This window comes from Somniosus microcephalus, chromosome 5, assembly GCF_052327205.1.
Source record: "Somniosus microcephalus isolate GS21.2 chromosome 5, FLI_Smic_1.0, whole genome shotgun sequence".
Taxonomy (NCBI): Eukaryota; Metazoa; Chordata; class Chondrichthyes; order Squaliformes; family Somniosidae; genus Somniosus; species Somniosus microcephalus.
Window position 1 is genome coordinate 136,311,391 of NC_140991.1, and position 23,738 is coordinate 136,335,128.

The 23,738-nt window shown below is 45.7% G+C and overlaps 1 protein-coding gene across 3 annotated transcripts in view; it reads right to left on the reverse strand.

The window, feature by feature from the left end:
* The window catches only part of elp2 (elongator acetyltransferase complex subunit 2), a 241,733-nt gene that overhangs the window by 152,420 nt on the left and 65,575 nt on the right, over positions 1-23,738 (reverse strand). For all 3 annotated transcript variants that reach the window (XM_085988273.1, XM_085988272.1, XM_085988274.1), the window contains exons 10-12: positions 21,621-21,721; positions 11,830-11,961; positions 716-865 (exon numbers count right to left, since the gene is read on the reverse strand). In XM_085988273.1, the coding sequence (XP_085844399.1) occupies positions 716-865; positions 11,830-11,961; positions 21,621-21,721 (383 nt within the window). The remainder of the gene's footprint in view (positions 1-715; positions 866-11,829; positions 11,962-21,620; positions 21,722-23,738) is intronic.

Genomic DNA, 23,738 nt, shown 5'->3' on the forward strand with positions numbered 1-23,738 from the left:
ATTTAGAAAGTACCCTGTTCTATTCTTTTTAGATCCAAAGTGGATGACCTCAAATTTGCCTACATTGAAATCTATTTGCCATAGTTTTGCCCATTCACTTAATCTATCAATATCCCTTTGTAATTTTATGCTTTCAGCTACACTGCCTACAAAACAATAGAGAGGTAACTTTAAAAACAACATTTGGGAATACCTCTTTGTTTTTATTTATTTTTATTAAATTATGTACCATGCCTTTTACCATTCTCAGGCCAATAGGATGAGGAAGCAATCTGGTTTCAGGACTCTGTCAATACTATAACCAAGCACCAGTAAATATGGAAGAGCAACCAGGTAACTCTCCAGCTCATTTTCTCCCTCCCTTCTATGGAAGGAATATGTCCTAGCATTTCCTTGCTACCTCCCTGATGGACCATCTGAAGATGAGGAATGCATTGTGCTGGTTAACGACAGAAATGGATCAGTATTCTACTAACATAAGATTCAAGAAACTTGCATATCAATCAATTTGTTGTTTCTGGATAACTAAGTTTTATGTTTGTTGCTCCAAGCAAAACAAAAAAACGCTCTAAGCTGTTAAATAAAAACGCGCACAGATTTAAATGGGGTAGCTTAACTTAATGTCCCTTTAAAAGAATGTAAAAATCAGATTTCTTTTTCCTCAGTCTTTCTAACCACATTCACTTCTGATGCTGATTAGTGTCATATTGATTACCTGTTCATGTCCTGCCCTTCTCCAAGGAGCAAACAATCTAGTTGTCTGATCAGAGCCAACACTCAAGATAAACTCTCCCTCAGGATCCCAGATCAAGTCTTGTACAGAACCAAAATGTCCAGAAAGCACAACTTCTGGGCTCCACTCTCCCTGAAAGCATTTCAGATTGAAACAGACATCAGTCCAATAATACAGGTTAAGTAAAAACCATCACCACCAGGGAAGGCATATATAGAAATTAAATATCCATACTTATCCTTCTCAATTTTGATTTTGTTACACTACCACAAAAAAATGATTTTCCCTTAAACTGGAAATAGTACATGCTGCACATTAGCATTTTATGGTTAAAAATACTGTACTTGATTTACAGTATACATGATAGGGAAAACAAAAATCAACAGGGAAATAGAAAATAAATGGGACATTATTTGAATAAGCAATTATCAAGTATTTTCCTTTCCCTTCAATTAGACCCAACACTTGAACTATATGACACACTCCATCAGGTTATCCTTATTAGAGTAATTGGGGGTTTAAATTGGCAAATTTGCGGAACCCAATCCCAACCCACCGCGAACACTCTGGCTGCTGATTTAACCGCGATGGGCTTGGGGGCGTCAGAGTAACCTACTCTGGAGCGGCGGGACTGTGATTATAATATGTAAATGAGGCTCCGTTCCTGATATTTTGCCAGCAATTTGAATTTACCACCCCAGGAAACCTGGCGGCTAAAGGGAGAGCTTCTTGTGGGCCTAGAGGAGCAGGAGAGCTCCCCTGGCCCCTCAAGCAAATCTTCTGCTGTGACCGGCTGAGCCCCCATCCCCACTTCTAAACTCGCGATCTCTCTCACTCCCCACCTCACGATTGCCAGGCCAACCAGCCCCGCCCCCCCACCAATGCTGCGATCTCTCCCAGTCTCCCCTCCCTTCCCGATTACCAGTCTGACCCCCACCTCCAACCCTCGATCTTACCTGGTTGCTGGGGACCATCCCCAAAGGTCCCCGGCTGCGGCCTTCTACTGCTGGCTTTCCCGCCCGGCAGCCAGCCAGTCAATCTGGCCGGTTGCCGGGCAGGAAACAGAGTAAAGAAATGATAATGAGATCCTGCCGTTAAATTCGCCAGGACCTTCCTCATTCCTGGGATTTCCGGGTTTCCCCCCACAAATACACTCCCCCCTCACACACTCTCCCACTTCTTTCCTGTAAATATCGGGGTCATTATTTCTCTTATATCATACACCAACATTTCATATTCTGATAATTTGTTAAACCTGTAAAATTCGCAAATATATTTTTGGAAACTAGACACTTCAACAGTTACAAGAATTACCATTTTTGAAAGGAACTGTTTGCTAAGGAGAGAAAGGCACAGTTGAAGAGATTGAAATCTAACAATACATTTTTTACCATATTAAGAAAGTGTTAATGGTTCATGCATGCCTGTGCAATTTACAGTACGTCTACATCCATTTGTGAATAGGATAACATTAGAAGCTATTTCTGAAATCAGGAATAAAGTTTGCTGAGATTCTCTTTCACTTCTCTCCTGTAATTATTAAATCTCTTGTTGCCACTAGATGCTTTAATCCTGTTTCTAGTGCCGATGAATCCACAGCCTGGAATTAATTGACAGAGAATTCGCAGTCTCTTACTAAGATGGCAGAAGGATGGCTTGATGCAAAAAATAAATGTGTCCCATAGGTGTATCAGTTGTCTGTTCACAGGTTGGAGTTGAGACACCTGATTGGCCAGGGCAGAAGGAGAAACTGATCCTCTAAGACTTCATCTCTCAGAGGAGTGAGGGAGGGAAGGAAGAAGAAAATAAGAACATAAGAAATAGGAGCAGGAGTAGGCCATACGGCCCCGCGGGCCTGCTCCACCATTCAATAGATCATGGCTGATCTTCGACCTCAACTCCACTTTCCTGCCTGATCTCCATTTTATGTAAATGAGATTTTTAGAAGATTTTATCCCTTGATTCCCCCATGAGTCCAAAAATCTATCTATCTCAGCCTTGAATAGACACAACGATTCAGCGTCCACAGCACTTTGGAATTGGGGTAGAGATTTCCAAAGATTCACATCCCTTTGAGTGAAGAATTTCCTCCTCATCTCAGTCTTGAGAAGAAACTAAGAAACTTGCATTTAGAGAGCAACTTTCATGACCGCAGGATGCCTGGAGCAGGACTTGAACCCACAACCTTCTGACTCAGAGACGAAGGTGCTACCCACTGAGCCACAGCTGACACTCAGAAAATCATAGCTGATTAGGCAGAGTCATGGTTGTACAAAAGGGAAATCACGTTTTTCAAGTTTTAGAGTTTTTTGAGGATGTAACTAGCAGGGTAGATAAAGGGGAACCAGTGGATTTAGTATATTTGGATTTCCATCTGATAAGGTGCCAAGTAAAAGGTTGTTACGCAAGATATGGGCTCGTGGGGTTGGAGGTAATATATTAGCATATACATTGAGGATTGGTTAACGGAGAGAAAACAGGAGTAGGGATAAATGGGTAATTTTCCGATTGGCAGGCTGTAACTAGTGGGATGCTGCAAGAATCAGTGCTTGGGCCTCAGCTATTTACAATCTATATTAATGACTTAGATGAAGGGACCGAGTGCAACGTATCCAAGTTTGCTGACGATACAAAGTTAGGTGGGAAAGTAAGCTGTGAGGAGGACACAAAGAGCGATATCCACAGGGTTACAGACAAGTTAAGTGAGTGGGCAATAATGTGGCAGATGGAGTATAATGTGAGGAAATGAGAGGTTATTCACTTTGGTAGCAAGAATAGAAAAACAGAATATTTTATAAATGGTGAGAAACTATTAAATGTTGGTGTTCAGAGAGACTTAGGTGCCCTGGTACAGGAAACACAAAGTTAGCATGCAGGTACAGCAGGCAATTAGGAAGGCGAATTGCATGTTGGTCTTTATTGCAAGGGGGTTGGAGTACAAGAGTAAAGAAGTCGTGCTACAATTTTACAGGGTTTTGGTGAAACCACACCTAGAGTACTGTGCATGGTTTTGGTCTCCTTACCTAAGGAAGGATATACTTGCCTTAGAGGCAGTGCAACAAAGGTTCACTAGATTGATCCCTGGGATGAGAGGGTCGTTCTATGAGGAGAGATTGAGCCTATACTCTCTGGAGTCTAAAAGAATGGGAGCCGATCAGCGCGGACCTGAGTGGGAGCGGAGGCAGCAGAGGCGGTGGCATAAAGGGAGCTGAGAGGAGAAGGCCCAGAACACAGCGTGGACCTGAGTGGGAGCGGAGGCAGCATAAAGGGAACTAAGAGGAGAAGGCCCAGAACACGGCGTGGACCTGAGCGGGAGCGGAGGCAGCACAAAGGGAGCTGAGAGGAGAAGGCCTGGAACACAGCACGGACCCGAGTGGGAGCGGAGGCAGCACAAAGGGAGCGGAGAGGAGAAGGCCCAGAACACAGCGTGGACCCGAGCGGGAGCAGAGGCAGCATAAAGGGAGCCGAGAGGAGAAGGCCCAGAACACAGCACGGACCTGAGCGGGAGCAGAGGCAGCACAAAGGGAGCTGAGAGGAGAAGGCCCAGAACACAGCACGGACCTGAGCGGGAGCGGAGGCAGCATAAAGGGAGCGGAGAGGAGAAGGCCTGGAACACAGCACGGACCCGAGTGGGAGCGGAGGCAGCACAAAGGGAGCTGAGAGGAGAAGGCCCGGAACACAGCACGGACCCGAGTGGGAGCAGAGGTAGCATAAAGGGAGCTGAGAGGAGAAGGCCCAGAACACAGCACGGACCTGAGTGGAAGCAGAGGCAGCATAAAGGGAGCTGAGAGGAGAAGGCCCAGAACACAGCGTGGACCTGAGTGGGAGCGGAGGCAGCATAAAGGGAGCTAAGAGGAGAAGGCCCAGAACACGGCGTGGACCTGAGCGGGAGCAGAGGCAGCATAAAGGGAGCTGAGAGGAGAAGGCCCAGAACACAGCACGGACCTGAGCGGGAGCGGAGGCAGCACAATGGGAGCTGAGAGGAGAAGGCCCAGAACACAGCACGGACCTGAGTGGGAGCGGAGGCAGCATAAAGGGAGCTGAGAGGAGAAGGCCCGGAACACAGCACGGACCCGAGTGGGAACGGAGGCAGCATAAAGGGAGCTGAGAGGTGAAGGCCCAGAACACAGCGTGGACCTGAGCGGGAGCAGAGGCAGCATAAAGGGAGCTGAGAGGTGAAGGCCCAGAACACAGCGTGGACCTGAGCGGGAGCAGAGGCAGTACAAAGGGAGTTGAGAGGAGAAGGCCCGGAACACAGCATGGACCTGAGTAGGAGCAGAGGCAGCATAAAGGGAGCCGAGAGGAGAAGGCCCAGAACACAGCACGGACCTGAGTGGGAGCAGAGGTAGCATAAAGGGAGCTGAGAGGAGAAGGCCCAGAACACAGCACGGACCTGAGTGGAAGCAGAGGCAGCATAAAGGGAGCTGAGAGGAGAAGGCCCAGAACACAGCGTGGACCCGAGTGGGAGCGGAGGCAGCATAAAGGGAGCTGAGAGGTGAAGGCCCAGAACACGGCGTGGAGCTGAGCGGGAGCAGAGGCAGCATAAAGGGAGCTGAGAGGTGAAGGCCCAGAACACGGCGTGGACCTGAGCGGGAGCAGAGGCAGCATAAAGGGAGCTGAGAGGTGAAGGCCCAGAACACAGCGTGGACCTGAGCGGGAGCAGAGGCAGTACAAAGGGAGCTGAGAGGAGAAGGCCCGGAACACAGCACGGACCTGAGCGGGAGCAGAGGCAGCATAAAGGGAGCTGAGAGGAGAAGGCCCGGAACACAGCACGGACCTGAGTAGGAGCAGAGGCAGCATAAAGGGAGCCGAGAGGAGAAGGCCCAGAACACAGCGTGGACCTGAGTGGGAGCGGAGGCAGCATAAAGGGAGCTGAGAGGAGAAGGCCCAGAACACAGCACGGACCTGAGCGGGAGCGGAGGCAGCATAAAGGGAGCTGAGAGGAGAAGGCCCAGAACACAGCATGGACCTGAGCGGGAGCAGAGGCAGCACAAAGGGAGCTGAGAGGAGAAGGCCCAGAACACAGCACGGACCTGAGCGGGAGCGGAGGCAGCATAAAGGGAGCCGAGAGGAGAAGGCCCAGAACACGGCGTGGACCTGAGCGGGAGCAGAGGCAGCATAAAGGGAGCTGAGAGGAGAAGGCCCAGAACACAGCGTGGACCTGAGCGGGAGCGGAGGCAGTGGCGGCATAAAGGGAGCTGAGAGGCAATTTTAAAAAAACAAGGAGTGACATCACAGGACAGCAGGTAGGTGATTGGTTGGTGAGTATTACAGCTCTTTTGCTCTCTAGGTTAGGTAAGTGGATTCAATTCAGAACTGGGAAGAGTATAAACTACTATAACTTTATTGAATTATAACAAACTAAATTAACTAAGTAAAACTAAAAATTAAAAGTAAAAATAATCATTGAATGAATAAATACTGTAACTAATTATATAAATAAAATAAGGTTGATAGACATGGCAGAGCAGGTGGTGTGTCGTAACTGCAGCGTGTGGGAGTTGGTGGAGGCCAACGAGATCCCGAGCAACCACAGCTGGAGCTCGCGGAACTTCGGCTCAGAGTTGTGCTGGAGTCCGAGCTGCAGACATTGCACTGCATCAAGGAAGGGGAGAGTTACCTGGACACTTTGTTCCAGGAGGCAGTCATACCCCTTAGGTTAAGCAGTACTTTAGAATTAGTCATTGGTCAGGGACAGGAGGGTGTGACTGCAAGTCAGGAAGGTATGGGGGCCCAGGATATAGTGATGGAGGAGCCTCAGCCTTGACCTTGTCCAACAGGTATGAGGTACTTGCTGTCTGTATGGATGAGAACAAGGACTGCAGGGAGGATAGGCAAACTGACCATGGCACCACGGTAGAGGAGGCCATTCATGTGGGGGGCAGTAAAAAGGAATGTAGTTGTGGTAGGCGATAGTATAGTCAGGGGGATAGATACTGCTCTCTGCAGCTGCAACCGGCAGTTCCGAAAGTTGTGTTGCCTGCCCGGGGCCAGGGTAAAAACACCTCCTCGCGGTTGGAGAAGAACTTGGAGTGGGACGGGAAGGATCTAGTTGTCGTGATCTACGTAGGAGCCAACGACATACGTAGAACTAGGAAGGAGGTTCTGCTGAGGGAGTTTGAGAAGCTAGGATCCAAATTAAAAAGCAGAACCTCAAAGGTAATAATCTCTGGATTGTTACCTACGCCACGTGCAAATTGGCATAGGGATAAACAGATCTGAGGTTTAAATGCGTGGCTCAAAGAGTGGTGTGAGAGGAAGGGGTTTCAGTTCATGGGGCACTGGCACCAGTACTGGGGAAAGAGGGAGCTGTTCCGTTGAGACAGACTCCATTAAAACCGGGCTGGTGAACCGCATAACTAGGGCAGTAGGCAGGGCTTTAAACTAATGAAGTGAGGGTGGGAGGATTCAGAAAAGAGTAAATTTAAAAGCAGCTAGATAAATGTCAAGACTCTAGAGCAGAGTAGAGTTTTGGGTAAAAATAAGCAGAGTGGGTCAGGAAGGGACAGAGAGAGTAACAAAGGTAGAAAGGCATCAGTGACTAAGGTGACATCAGGGAAAAATAGAAATAAGTCAAAGCTAAAGGCACGATATCTGAATGCGTGAAGCATTCGCAAAAAATAGATGAATTAATAGCACAAATAGAAATTAATAGGTTTGATCTAATAGCCATTACGGAGACGTGGTTGCAAAGTGGCCACGGTTGGGAACTAAATATTCCAGGATACTTAACTTTTAGAAGAGATAGGCACAATGGAAAAGGAGGAGGGGTGGCCCTGATAATAAAGGATGGGATAAAGACAGTAGAGAGAAAGGACCTTAGCTCCGAAAGCCAAGAAGCAGAATCAGTTTGGGTGGAGCCAAGAAACAGCAAGGGGCAAAAAACATTGGTGGGAGTTGTTTATAGGCCTCCAAACAGTAGTTGTAATATAGGGCAGAGTATAAATCAGGAAATTAGAGGTGCATATAATAAGAGTAATACAGTAATCGTGCGGGACTTTAATCTACATAGAGACTGGGCAAACCAAATTTGCAGTAATAGTGTGGAGGACGAATTCATGGAATGTACGTAAGATAGTTTTCTTGATCAGTATGTTGAGGAACCAACTGGAGAACAGGCTATTTTAGATCCAGTATTGTGCATTGAGAAAGGGTTAATTAATAACCTTGTAGTAAAGGGGCCTTTAGGGAAGAGTGACCATAATATGACAGAATTTTATATTGAGTTTGAAAGTGATTTAGTTAAGTCCGAAAGCAAAATACTGCGAATGCTGGAAATCTGAAATAAAAACAGAAAATGCTGGAAATACTTAGCCGGTCAGGCAGCAGCGGTAGAGAGAGAAACAGAGTTAACGGTTCAGGTCGATGACCCTTCGTCAGAATCCGAAACTCGGGTCTTAAATCTAAAGAAACCAAACTACATAGGTATGAGGGGCGAGCTGGCTAAGGTAGATTGGGAAACTACAGTAAAAGGTATGACGGTAGACAAGCAATGGCTAGCATTTAAAGAATTAATATTTAATTTACAACAAATATACATTCCTTTAAGGCATAAAAACCCCACAGGAAAAGTGGTCCAACTGTGGCTAACAAGAGAAGGTAAAAATAGGATTAGATCAAAGGAAGAGGCTTATAATGCTGCCAAACAGAGTACAGGTAGACTATCCTTTATCCGAAAACCTCGGGACCAGCCGTGTTTCGGTTTTCGGAAAATTTCGGATTTCGGAAGGTGAGCGAAAACACTTCGGTTTTCAGAGTAATTCGGTTTTCGGGAGTGCGGATAAAGGATACACTATCCCTTATCCGAAAGGGTGGAGAGCAGCAAATATCAAACAGAGCAGCATAACACCTGCGTGGGTCAAGCATCGGCAGCGTCGGGTCATGTTTTGCGCCACTTTCGGCTTTCAGAGGTTTTCTGTTTTCGGATGTGCGGATAAAGGCTGGTACACTATATTTTATCCGAAAGGGGGCGGGGTCGGGGGTGGGGGTCGGCGGGGGGTCGGGGTCGGCAAGGGTGGGGGTCGGGGGTCGGCGGGGGTCGGGGTCGTGCGCACGACTTACACTGAACGATTTCGGTTTTCAGAAGTGCGGAAAAATGCTACACTATCCCTTATCCGGCTAGGCCTGCAATCTCCTACCCAGGAGGGAACTCAGTGACACTCTGCCCTGCTCAGCATAAGTCGTGCGCCACTCTGGTCATGTCGTGCGCACGACTTACGCTGACCGAAAAAACCTTCGGTTTTTAGAGGGTTTCGGTTTTCGGAAGTTCGGATAAAGGGTAGTCTACCTGTAGTAAGCCTGAGGATTGGGAGGATTTTAGAATTCAGCAAAGGAGGACCAAGAAATTGATAAAGAAAGGCAAAATAGAATGAGAGTAAACTAGCGAGAGACATAAAAACAGACTATTAAAGCTTCTATAGGTATGTAAAAAGGAAAATATTAGCGAAAGTAAATGTGGGTCCTTTACAGGCTGAGACAGGAGAAATTATAATGGGGAATAAGGAAATGGCAGAGAAATTAAACAAATAATGTGTGTCTGTCTTCTGCACAAATCTTCCCGGAAATAGTGGAGAACCAAGGGTCTAGTGAGAATGAGGAACTGAGAGAAATTAGTATTAGTAAAAAAATAGTACTGGAAAAATTAAGGGGACTGAAAGCAGATAAATCCCCTGGCCCTGATGGCCTACATCCTAGGGTTTTGAAAGAGATGGCTACAGAGATAGTGGATGCATTGGTTGTCATCTTCCAAAATTCCATAGATTCTAGAATGGTTCCTGCAGATTGGAAGGTAGCAAATGTAACCCCACTATTCAAGGAAGGAGGGAGAGAGAAAACGGGGAAGTGCAGACCAGTTAGCCTAACATAAGTAGTAGGGAAAATGCTAGAGTCTATTATTAAGGACGTGGTAACAGGGCACTTAGAAAATAATAACAGGATTGGGCAGAGTCAACACGGATTTATGAAAGGGAAATCGTGTTTGACAAATCTGTTAAGAGTTTTTTGAGGTTGTAACTTGCAGAATAGATAAGGGGGAACCAGTGGATGTGGTGTATTTGGATTTTCAGAAGACATTCGACAAAGTGCCACACAAGAGGTTATTGAACAAAATTAGGGCTCATGGGATTGGGGGTAATATACTAGCATGGATTGAGGATTGGTTAACGGACAGAAAACAGAGAGAAGGAATATATGGGTCATTTTCTGATTGGCAGGCTGTAACTAGTGGGGTACCGCAAGGATCAGTGCTTAGGCCTCAACTATTCACAATCTATATCAATGATTGGGATGAGGGGACCAAATGTAATATATCTAAGTTTGCTGATGATACAAAGCTGGGTGGGAATGTAAGTTGTGAGGAGGATGCAGAGACTTCAGAGGGGATATAGACAGGCTAAGTGAGTGGGCAAGAACATGGCAAATAGAATATAATGTGGAGATTTGTGAAGTTATCCACTTTGATAGGAAAAATAGAAAAGCAGAGTATTTTTTAAATGGAGAGAGATTGGGAAATGCTTGTATTCAGAGGGACCTGGGTGTCCTTGTACATGAATCACTGAAAGTTAACATGCAGGTACAGCAAGCAATTAGGAAAGCAAATGGCATGTTGGCCTTTATTGCAAGAGGATTTGAGTACAAGAGTAAAGACGTCTTACTACAATTATATAGGGCCCTGGTGAGACCACACCTGGAGTATTGTGTACAATTTTGGTCTCCTTACCTAAGGAAGGATATACTTGCCATAGAGGGAGTGCAACAAAGGTTCACCAGATGGATTCCTGGGATGAGGGGGTTGTCCTCTGAGGAGAGATTGAGTAGACTAGGCTATATTCTCTGGAGTTCAGAAGAATGAGAGGTGATCTCATTGAAACAAACAAAATTCTTACAGGGCTTGACAGGGTAGACGCAGGGAGGATGTTTCCCCTGGCTGGGCTGTCTAGAACCAGGAGTCACAGTCACAGAATAAGGGGTTGGCCATTTAGGACTGAGACAAGGATAAATTTCTTCACTCAGAGGGTGGTGAATCTTTGGAATTCTCTACCCCAGAGGGCTGTGGAGGCTCAGTCGTTGAGTACATTCATGACAGAGATCGATAGATTTTTGGATATTAAAGGAATCAAGGGATATGGGGATAGAGCAGGAAAGTGGAGTTGAGGTAGCAGATCAGCCATGATCTTATTGAATGGCGGAGCAGGCTCAAGGGGCCAAATGGCCTACTCCTGCTCCTATTTCTTATGTTATGATCTCATTGAAACATATCAGATTCTGAGGGGTTTGACACATGCTGAGAGGTTATTTCCCCTGGCTAGAGAGTCTAGAACTAGGGGGCATCGTCTCAGGATAAGGGGTCTGCCATTTAAGACTGAGAGGAGAAGGAATTTCTTCACTCAGAGGGTTGTGAATCTTTGGAATTCTCTACCGAAAGGGCTGTGGATGCTGAGTCGTTGAGTATATTCAAGATTGATTCCACTAAAGTCCAAGAATCTAAGCATATGGGCATCAGGCAGGAAAGTGGTGTTGAGGTCGATGATCAGCCATAATCTCACTGAATGGCGGCGCAGGCTCGAGGGGTCGTATGGTCTACTCCTGCTTGTAATTCTTATGTTCCTATGTCCAAAAAGAATACCCCACCCATTGAGTCAAGCTTTTCAATCAGATGCTTCATCATATCTATGCACGTCATTGAAACGCGAATTGTTTAAACAGTACTCCAGAAAAGCAACCGATGGCATTCTAAAGTTTTAAAGAGGATTATAAGTCCCAGCTCCAGTTTTCCTTTCCTTTTCCCGTTCAGTGTTCAGTTCCAAGTTTTGGCCAATTCAGACTCCAACTTTAGATGATTTGTGAGGAACACAACTGTACTTTACAAGAAACACAAAATGGAATTGAGCCAAACCCAACTGAACCAGCAAAGTTCAGGAGGTTTCAACATTCCTTCCCAATCCCTATTTATAAATTACATGAAAGTCCCAAATACAGCTATAGAGCCTGCAATCGCAAGCATGAAAGGGAATCAAGTTTTAACATTGAAAAATCTGAGCACCAAACAAATGTGTGAAATTACACCATTTTTCAAATACAACTCCAAATTAATTTACCTTCTTAGATTTGTTTTGACACCAGAGGTGAAGAGCTCCATGGAATGCATGAGCTAATATCATTGATCCATCTGGACTAAACTGGCAGCCATAGAATCCCAATGTATTTCCACCCACTTCTCCAACACGAACCTGAGGTGAAGTAGAACAGAACCTTTTAACTTCCATTCAAAGTGCAAATGTTATAATTTAATATGGGTCCAAAAATCTACACTAAAACCTCTATAATGCAGATGCATACCTGTAAGAAACAAAAATGGTGGCACAGTAAACAGAGGAAGTGATCTTTTCTTACATTTTGTGTGATAGGGATGAAGGAAGTGGTGATTTTCTGAAGGACTTGAGTGAACTAGTTGGGTTTATACAACAATAAGGCAACTTTCGTAGCTTTTTTCTGATGTCAGCTCACAGAAAACCAGATTTACTGAATTCCATTTCATAACTTGCCATTGTGGGATTTGAACTCTCAACCTCTGGGTTGTTTGGTACCATGACTGCTACCTTATCTTTCCTGCTCACATCTAATTTCAGAAATAAACTTTCTTAGTGTAAATTAATAGAAATTTAGAAGTTTAATTGATTGCAGAGTTCCAAAATGCTGCATAGTTATTTATTAAAAAGTGATAAAAACTACAAAAGTTGAAAATCTGAAATAAGAGAGATCTTCTAATGAAGAGTCTCTACCAGGTGTTGCTGAACCTACTTTGTATTTCAATATTTTTTGCTTTTTTATTTACTAAAATCTTCTTAGGTATTTCTTTTGCAGCTTTAAATATCTTTTCGGGTATGTTTTTTGAGTCAGCAAAAGCAAAACAAACCCAAAGTTTCGTCATTATTGATACTAATTAGCTCACATTAATATAATTTTTCACCCTTTGCTTGTTCAAATCCTATCTCATATTGACCGGTGAGATCCTATCCAAAAAGCTTGCTACCTGTGTCTACATAAAGACAGCATGTTGCATTTCCACCAAGCTGAACACTGAAACCCATGAATCTTATACAGGTATTAGGAAAATACTTCCAAAAAAACTCTACTTTATCATGTCTCTGCACATGTATAGAAATCAATTTATTGGAAACACCATTACTGCAGGTTCAATCATATAATGATCAGAGATTCTCTATGTCCATCGGCATTCTGCACAATATTCCATGCACAGATCGCTGCACAGTATTATTAAAGGGCACCCATTACCTGGGACTTCGGCAATTGTACTGAAACAATTATTTCCTCGATGTGAGGCTATCATGATTAAAAGAGACCACCTAGTCCAAATACAGAAATGTGAGATTAATCAAAGAATCGCTTGTGGACTAAGCTAACAAGCAGAAATTTTCCGAGGTAGATCTCATGTACTATTGCAAAGCAGAAATTGAGCCAAATGCATAAACTAAAAACATGCAGCAGTCCAATTTGTGTTGTTTTAAATTGAAAACACAGAAGGCCAGAATTTGCGGTGGGTAACAATGGCGAACTAACAGCATTCACTGTTATTACCCTATTGAAACTGACCGCAACTTCAAGATGTAGCACATGCACATCTAAACGCGGAGATTCTGAAGTTGTGGTCAGTCATTCACTGCTCCGACACTGGCTGCGCTGTGGACCTCCCTCTTACACGTTGAAAACGGCAAACTTCTCGCCAGAGATCGCAAGATCTTTGTGGGCAGCTTTCTTCGGGGCCAGCGGCGAACCCCTTCATTTCGCCGCTGAATGCAAATTCGGGGCCAGCGTACTTAGTAGAATCAGAATAAATTGAAAGTCACCTGTTGGATTAACTTTATTTACTGTAAACCCATTTAATGACCAGCGCTGCCAGTAAGAACACTACTTACAGGACATGTGGTGATGCAAAAAGATACCTATCTTCACTCCTCCTAACGAATTCATCATTCTGTTAAAGTAATTTTGCTGATACCCAGGATGGCACTTCTGCTGCAACCAGATTAAATTTAGTTCAACATAAAATGGGATTTCTTTTAAAATTCAGTCAACTACCTCCTCCCATTCCCACTCAGACCTCTCTACCTTTAGCCTCCTACAGTATTCCATACAAGCTCAATGCAACTTTCAGAAACACCCTGCAGCACTCTGACTTTTGCAATTTCAGAACCTTCATCAAAACTAAGTTGTGTCTGAGGCTGCAAATTTAATAGAGGCGGGATGGTGGCGAGAGAGACGATTTCCGGGTTCCAGTCATGAACCTGGCTGCAGCCGCTCTGTAAACGGGATTTTCCCTTGATTGGCCTTGTTAAGCCTGCCCTGCGGACGCATCATCAGCCGGTTTCCTTAAAGGGACCACGTCCACATGGAGTTTGACAGTTGTGCTGTCAGTATTCTGAAGCATTGAGGTGCTGCAAACACTGACAAGCACTGCACAAAGGTAAACGCTTACACCCAGGCTCTCCAATGACTCCCTCCAGGGAGGTTCCCTTCCCTTCGAAGCGCAGAAGAGACCTCCCCAGGATACCAAAGCAGCCTGGTTGCACACTGCACAGGAGGGCAAAAGCAGGGATGTCATCAGGAGTCCCTGGTTGCAGTGGCGCCAACCTTTCGATGATCTCAGTGGATCACTAAATGTTACTGCAAAGCCACACTCAAACTCACCCAGCTGTGCTACTCAACACATCCCCATCACTCTGCCTTCCATACCCTTCTCCTGCACATCCTTTCTCACACCAACTTAACTTGCACCTCCACCCAACCCTCTCTATCTACGTTATCACTTCCCCATCCCTCACATTCACCCTCATCCTACTGCAAGCATACCAACTAACAACACACAAGGGTAGGCAGTTGAGAGGTTTAGCCAATGTCCATGTGAAGTCATACAGTGAAATCTATTTTTCCAAAACTGCCCCTTATTGGACAGATCGGAGTGCACCTTGAGAAGTGTCTTACTGAGTTCTGAGTTCCAGTGATTGTTCAGACATAACTTCCCCCCATGTGTGCATGGAATAGCTTGGACATTAAAGGATGCTTCACGGTGCTGGTGTCGGATGGTGTCAACCTGGTGCATCATGTGGCAGCCAGGGTTTACAGCGTCAGGTGAAGAAAATGTGGCCATGGCGATGCCATCGCTGGCCTCCCGGGCAGCATTGTTGTCAAGGGATGATGCCCTGTGTAGCATCTCCCAATGAGGTGTCACTGGACATACAGTTGAATCTAAAAACTTGTAAGCTAAAGAAATCTCTACATGTATTAGAAATGCAGTAAGCAACATTTTTTGCGCTCTGAAACTCACCATCTGCAACATGCCATCCTTTACACAACTTCTGCAGCTGTCAGCTTATCAGAAACATCAGAGCAGACGCAAAACACGCCAGGTTGAGCTGGCGTGTTCCCTGAACAACGGATAACCCGTGGGGGAGAAGGTAAAATTTGAAGGAAGCCTCAAAACAGTCTTAAACTGGCTCTTAACAAGCCATTTAACAAGCTGAAATGTCTCCCCCGCCACTTGGTGTCGGGTCAGTTCTGCGCTGACAGACCCGACACCTGGGAGATTTGCATGGAGGCGGGTTGACAGCGGGTTTCCTACCCGCTGTCAATCTTTGCTATTTTGACAGCAGACGCGCCTCCAAACCCGCCCTCTGAGCGCAGCAAATTCACGGCCTGAGAGTCTGCACTGAGCATGTTGTCCTGTCTTTTCCCTTCGCAGGTAATCAGCCGGCAACATTTTCAGTTTCTTTGAGATTTCAAGCCTTCAGATATTTCTTTTCATTCTCCTCATTTTCTTGATTTATATTGGTGCTGGAGCTATTGGGCTAGAAATTCAGTTGCGTGTGCGACCAGTTACCGCCCAAAGAGGGCTTCTGCGCCAGTAGAGGAGTTTGCGCTGATATTCAGCGCTGCGGTAATGGCGGCGGTAGCCGGTAGCGCTGCGCCGGCACCGATGACGTCATCGGTGTGCACAGTGCCCCGGTTCCGCCCTGCTACCGGCCCGACCCCCATATTTAGTTGTGGCCGCCTCTTCCACAGCGGCCGCAAACAACGTTGTGAAGACCGGGCCGTGCTGCAGCCTTAGTGGCGCTAGTTAAGGCGGAGGTGCGGCCGGCCGCTTTTTCGGCAGCCGCCTGGCCGCACCTCCTTCCCCGGCCTCCTCCACCACCCCCCACCCCCCCCCGCGGCATTGCCGGCTGCTTTCCGCGAGCCCGGCACTTCTCCGTGGTGCCAGGCTCATTTGCCGGCACTATCAAGCGGCGAGCTCCCCATTGCAGGCACCTCCCCCTTAAGAGAAGGAGGAGGCCTGCAGTACCGCAGCCTGCCGCTCCGCAGGGGGTGGCGCAGCGGCACCTACAGCGCTGAAATTCAGTTTCAGCGCCCCAAGCGGGGACGGGCACACCCTGGAATAGCGCCTGGTTCCGACTTAGGGCGCAAAAACTGAATATCTGACGAGCGCAACTGGCTCCGCGCGCAGCGCTAACTTTTGGGCGTTAGCCAGCTGGCGGGACCTTACTGAATTTCTAGGCCATTGTCTCCCAGGCCATAGGAACAGAAGTAGGCCATTGAGCTCCTCAAGCCTGTTTGAAACAAGCAATATGCTTTGGGGGAGAAATTCGGTGGGCTGCGCCACCAGTTAGCACCTAAAGGCGGCACTCAGTGGCTTTAGCGCCACTGGCCACGCCTCCCGCGATATTTAGCTGGGGTGCTAATGGCAGCGTTAGCCTGTTGCGCTGCGCCGCCACCGATGACGTCATCGGTGTGCGCAGCGCCCCGCTACCGCCCCGATCGTGATATTTGGCAGCGACCACCTCTGTAGCGCCACTCGCTAATTGCGCCCGGTTCACGGGGCCTACCTGTGGCGGCAGTGGTGCAAATTAAGGTGGAGGTGCGGGGCGGCCGTTTTTTTCGGCGGCCGCCTGCCAGCACCTCCGTCCCCGGCCTCCTGTTCTCCCCCCGCGGCATTGCCGGCTGTTTTCCGAGAGCCCGGCACTTCTCCTCGGTGCCGGGCTCTTTTGCCGGCACTCGTGATCGCTCATCGTGCTGGTGCAGGCCCCTCCCCCTTAAGAATGGGAGGAAGGCCTGCAGTACCGCAGCGCGCTGTGCCGCAGCGTGTGGCGCTGCGGCACGTTGCGCTGCGATATTCAGTTTCAGCGCCCTAAGAGGGACGCGGAGCGCCTCGAGCCTCGCCCCGTGTCCCTCTTGGGGCGTTCAAGCTGAATTTCCGGCGATCGCTGCTGCTCCAATCGCAGCCCAAAATCTGGCGCCCAGGCGAGCTTGGCGCCCTGTTTGTGGCTCCACCCAATTTCTCCCCCTTTGTGTTTTACCCATCTGTGTGATGGAGTTGGTAAAAAGGGAGAGAAGATTGGAACTGCTAGTTACAGCAGGATTCAGATTTTATTATGGTTTTCCGTTAACTTATACCCAATATTTGATTTAGTTGTGTTAATACAGAGTAAAGCATACATACAATAATTTAAAAAAATAATTGCACTCAATAGTTTCAGCCAGGGTATTCAACACAAAATATCAAGGAGGGAACAGTGCCAGATTGTGTCTGTGTATTCCAATTTTTAAAAAGTTTTATTTACATGTATATTTTAATACAAAGATTTTGTACTTTTGCCAATTTTTATTCATCTTCATACACTCATACATGCAATATATCCACTCAATAGTATACATGCAATATATACATCCCCCATTAATTCAGCAAGTTCCTCCAGTGAGTAACTGAACCATACAAACAAGGAAGGTCTCAAGTTCGGTCACTGGTCTGTGCTGAATTAACTGATCCTAACTAGGGCTTGGCAAGATTCCTGTACCTGGTCACTATCCAGTGACAGAGTTTGGAGTTTGTGTAGGTAAGTATTAGCTGACAACAACAGTAGGCTCCAGCTGTCGTTCCCCATCACATTTGAATAGCCTGATAATACTCACCATCAAGGCTCACACATAAATAAGTCACCTGGACATGATGCCAAAGGAAAACTGGCATACATAGAACCACCCCCAGCAAGGAGTCAAAAAGAAAAAAATTGACAAGAAAAAAATGGTTAAAAATCCCTGAATTTAAAAAGCAGAGTTTTTTTGTGTCCTGACTGTGGGTAGTGTGTTAAACCAACTATAAAAGCCTAAGGGGGAGAAATTGGGTGAGTAGCGCCACCTGTTAGCGCCTAAAGAGGCAGTCCGTGGCTGTAGCGCCACTGGCTGCGTCTGCGGCGATATTCAGTAGGGGCGCTAATGGTGGCGTTAGGCATTTGCGCTGCGCCGCCACCGATGACGTCATCGGTGTGCGCAGTGCCCCATTCGTGCCCCGTTCGCGATATTTGGTAGCGAACGCCGCAGTTGCGCCGTTCGCTACCCGCGCCCAGTTCACGGGGCCTTACTGTGCCGGCAGCGGCGCAAGTTAAGGTGGAGGTGCGGGGCGGCCGCTTTTTCGGCGGCCGCCTGCTAGCACCTCCGTCCCCCGCCTCCTAACCCCCCCCCCGCACGGCATTGCCGGCTGTTTCCCGAGAGCCCGGCACTTCTCCTTGGTGCCGGGCTCATTTGCCGGCACTCGCGATCGGGACTCACGCTGTTGCAGGCACCTCCCCCTTAACAGTGGGAGGAAGGCCTGCAGTACCGCAGCGTGCCGTGCCACAGCGTGTGGCGCTGCGGCACGTAGCGCTGCGAAATTCACTTTCAGCGCCCTAAGAGGGACGCAGATCGCCTCGAGCCTCGCCCCGTGTCCCTCGAGGGGCACTGAAACTGAATTTCTGGCGATCGGTATCACTCCGATCGCTGCGCTAAATCCTGCGCTCAGCTGACTTTTGCGCCACTTTGGCGCCCCAACCCAATTTCTAGGCCTAAATATCTTTTATTACAACTTGTAAACTCTGCAGAATCTAAAATGGGCATTACTTCCCCGAGCAGCTTGATTGAATCTAGCACAAAATAGCATATGATCAACAATTACACCCAAATCCTTTCCCACGTTAGAAACTGAAGTGCTGAGAGTTTTACTTTCCAACTGGCCATGAGACATGACAGGTGTCATTCATTGAGCTTACAGCCAGTTATTTTTGTTTAAAAGTGCGACTTACTTTGATGCGACTCAATCAGAAAAATAAACATAGCGCCACACATTTAAAGGGGTTTGCAAGCTGCATTACTTAGGTATAAATTTCATGCCAAACATTTCTTAAACACTGACAGGTCTGTGTTTGATCTTGGAGTGTTTAAATTTGATACTGAATGGCCAAAATAAAAATACATCAAAATGAAAAAATGACATTAAAATAGGAACAGGAGTAGGCCATTCAGTCCCTCGAGCCTGTTCCGCCATTCAGTTAGATCATAGCTGATCTGTACCTCAACTCCATATACCCGCCTTTGCTCTATATCCCTTAACACCCTTACCTAACAAAAATCCATCTATCTCAGTTTTGAATTTTTCAATTAACCCAGCATCCACAGCTTTTTGAGGGAGAGTTTCAAATTTCCACTACCATTTGTGTTAATATGTGCTTCCTGACATCACCCCTGAACAGCTTAGCTCTAATTTTAAGGTTATGCCCTCTTGTTCTGGACTCCCCCACCAGAGGAAATGGTTTATCTCTATCTACCCTGTCAAAGCCTTTAATCATCTTAAACATCTCAATTAGATCATCCCTTAATCTTCTATACTTGAGGGAATACAAGCCTAATCTATGCAACCTGTCCTCATAATTTAACTCTTTAAGCACAAACTAAGCCTAGTGCTTATATCATGACACTACGCAGATCTGCAGGGACAATTCCATTGTAGTCACAAGCCACCAAGAAGTTAAGGTTTCCCTTTCTCACCAACATGCTGTGTATTTTCCAGAATTTTCTGCTTTTATGTTAAAATTTCCCTTCCTTGTCCTGCAGCATCTTAGTCAGGCCCCATGTCATTTCCAATCTGGGTGAAGCAGAATTACAGCAGTCCCCATGCACCGGGGTATGCTTTGCCAAATGTGAATAATTTAGAATGCTTTTTAAAAATGCATGCAATTCCATTACAGTAAGTACATTTCTAATGAGTTGAAGAGGAGACCTACATAGGTTTTTAGTATTACTGACTTTTTTTAAGCCCACAATTATGACCTACTTAAAGAAGTTTGCTTCATGAATGCAAACATCAAAACTGGTACACTGTAACAAGTTTGCCTTATTTACTTTATGGACATTGTATGAAAACAAAAAACAATAGCTTACAGTTATATAGCATCTTTAACAACAGAAAATGACCACGGGTGCTTTACAGAGAGAGAGAAAAAAATAGAAATAGATAAGGGAATGGATGTCAAGCCATGGAGGCAGAGACTAGGAAGGGTGACAGAAGCCTTGGTCAAAAAGAAAGTTTTTGAGATGTTCACAATCAGTTGGGCATGCTACAGGCAGTAAAACTGCTAGGTGGGGGAAATGTGCTCAATTAACTTGGGTCCAGATGTAGATCAGCAAATAACAGAAAAAGGGGTCAGATGTGGAAAAGCCTCTCATTCTTCCAAAGCATAGTATATTAAATGTGATTCTGTGAACCTGCACTCCCAGGGAGCATATTTTGGAAAAATGTGAGCACGCAGCCCATAATTTTATGGCTGGATTTCAAAATCATCCTGATGAATATACTTCAATGCTTCCATGTTTCAAAAGCAGTACATGCTAACTGAAATGACTAGTGAAAACTTTTATGATAAAATAAAGATTTAAAAAAAGTTGTATTTAGCAAAAATTTTTTAATGCGTCCTCATTCCCTAAGGTGGCGGGGGGGGGGGGGGGGCGGGGGGGAAGAAGAGAAAAGAGAGAGTGAGAAGGGAGAGAAAGAGAGAGGAGAGAGAAAGGAAAGAGAAAGAGAGAAATAAAGAGAAAGAGAGAAAAAGAGAGAATGAGGAAACGTAGCATTCATAGTGTCTTCAAATCTTGATATAGTTAGTTTAGAACTAGGGGATCAGTCTGATTATGGGGTTGGTCATTTGGGACTGATATATGAGGAGAAATTTCTTCACTCATAGGGTTGTGAATCTTTGGAATTCTCTACCCCAGAGGGTTGTGGAGGCTCAGTTGTTGAGTATATTCAAGACAGAGATCAAGAGCTTTGGGCAGCAAGGGAATCATGTGATATGGGGATAAGGCAGGAAAGTGGAGTTGATGTAGAAGTTCAGCCATGATCTTACCAAATGGCAGAGCAGGCTCGAGGGCCCATATGGCCTACTCCTGCTCCTAATTCTTATGTTCTTATGCAAGTATATTAAGGCGGGTAAATGGAGTTTAGGTGCCGTTCAGTCATGATCGAATTGAATGGTGAAGCAGGGTCGAGGAGGCTGAATAGCCTGCTCCTGTTCCCATCTCCTTCAGTGATGCCACACAGGAAGGGGTTTAATTCAGGTGAACAGTGCTATTTACTTCTGATTCAATTAAACGTTAACTTGCATAATTAAAGGTAGGTTTAGGCTTTCCAAAGGGCGAATTTCTTCAGTGAGACGGGACTTCCACCCACCACAGAGCTGCTTCTGACCCCAGCCAACTTCCTGCTACAAGGTTATTTGCATGCTGGGGAAAGTTCCCCTCCTTCAGCCAGTGCGTTGCGCCAGACTAGGGATAGCCTCTTACAGCAGGCCCCGCTGCCAGCTACAGCATCAGCGGGAATACCACAGTTACTGAGCTGCCTGAAGAAAATAACATTTGTTAATTCAAAGAAATTCACATGCTACAACTTGGGCAGTGCACGACCACACTCCTGCTTTATGATTATATCTCTGAAATCCTCTCTGCTGGCATAGAACCTGAAAATTATTTTTAGGGCACAGGGCATTAGAATACTATACAAGGTAATAAAGCTTACCTGTTCCAACCACACATCAGATTCTTCATCTGAAGCCCAGAGAATCATTGTTTTATCCATTGATGCAGACAACAAGGACAAGGGTTGTTCAAGTCTGCCATCTATAGGAGAAGCAAGCACACTTATCAGTATGAGAAACATACAAAACCCCTCGTGCCAGGCAGTAATGAAGGATCATGTGGAAACAATTGTAATACACCTCTTTACACTCTACCACTGACTCGGAAAGGAACTTAATAGCTCATAGAATTTGCATCATGCAGTGAGAGAATAAGGTACTAGAAGCACTCTTGGCAAACAAACAACCTAGTAAATTAAAGTGCTCATCCTAAAAATTGAGAAAATTGTGAAATTAACTAAAACAAATAAATAACTGGATGCATCAGGAAAATATTGCTGGTTGGAGTTTCAGGACCTCGGGTGAATCACAAAGGTTATTCAATACTCAGTTCTTATCCCCACTGTGCTCTTGGGGAAACTACAGCTTGATCATTTAATCCAATGGGAGTCTCTTGCTCCATTAGATCATGCCTTCAAATAAAGCTAATAAAACACTAAAATTACTGTCAATAGAGAAACCACACGAAAGAGCTACTTCGTTAAATACTGTCCATATTACTTCCAAGGACAATCCTTGGGCACAGTCTACTCTGGTGTATCCCCACTTTATAAAGATTCAAATTGAAGCTGGCATTTATAAGCACGAAAGAAAAGCTTGCATTTATGTAGCGCCTTTCATGGCCTCAGGACATCCCAAAGCATTTTACAACCAATGAAGTACTTTTGAGGTGTAGTCACCATTGTAATGTAGAAAACGTGGCAGCCTTTTTGCACACACCAAGGTCTGACAAACAGCAATGAAATAAATGACAAGATCCTTTGTTTTAGGTGTTGGTTGAGGGGTAAATGTAGGCCAGGACACTGGGAGAACTCCCCTGCACTTCTCCGAGTAGTGCTGTGGGATCTTTAACGCCCACCTGAGAGGGCAAACAGAGCTTCAGTTTAACATGTCACCTGAAAGAAGGCACTTTCGACAGTGCAGCGCTCCCTTCGTACTGCACTGAAGTGCCAGCTTCGATTACATGCTCACATTTTGGCTCTCCCCGCCTCAAAAAAGGGAGATACCAGCTTCCAAAACATTGCAAAAAAAATGTTTAAACTCTCAAAGATCTTAGACCAACAACCCTTTTAGAATAACTAACTAGGTTGCATAAGCTACAGTGAAGGAAAACTACAGCTCGATACTTAGCAGAACTGAAAACCTGCAAGTGCATATGCAAAATTAGAAGTTTGTAAATAAATTTCATGTCTCTATCTCTTGCACAAACTGTTCCAGATGCTGGCCACACACTAGTGAAAATGTATAATTTTTTTAACTAAAATTGTTAAAACCTCAGTTCATGCTTTCTTCACTGCTTCCACTTGTAATATTATTTATTTCTATCTAGCTAAAATTACACGGCATGAAAGACTTCATAAGTCAACTTTGAAGCGCCGACTGACATCCTCATATGCACCGGATTTATAAAACATTCACGATGCTAAAACCAGCAAATAGAAAATATTGCAGGACTACATAACAGAACGCAATAGCCTCCAGCCTCAACCCAATAATATAACCCCACGCACACTAAATATTTACACCTACATGAAGTATTCAGAAAAAAAATCCACTCAGCTAATATTTACAGCACGTGGCTCATTTTGTAGCAGCAGAAACGTACTTGACATTAGTCACAGACGGTCAATAATCTGAAAATTCAATACCAGGCGAAGCAAGAAGGATACAACAAGGATTTTTTCTTGTTGCAAATTCATTGGTCCGGATTTTGCAGGCTGGCCGTTCATTACACTTACATTTGCCCACAGAGGTTGTGGGATTTTGCACTGGAATTTGTGGTTATTAGAGAGGGAAAAACAGCAGTGCCCTCTACAGGGGATCTGGGACCTGTGTGAACAGGGAAAGCAACAGTATATCTCCTTAACCAATCAGATTGAAGAATCCTTACTGAGACATGCAGGGCTCGATTTTGTCAATGGGGAGCTTTTGGAGGCAGGACTCCCACTTTTTGGGTTGTAGTCCCACCTCCATCAACTTGTGGCCAACGCACGCTATTT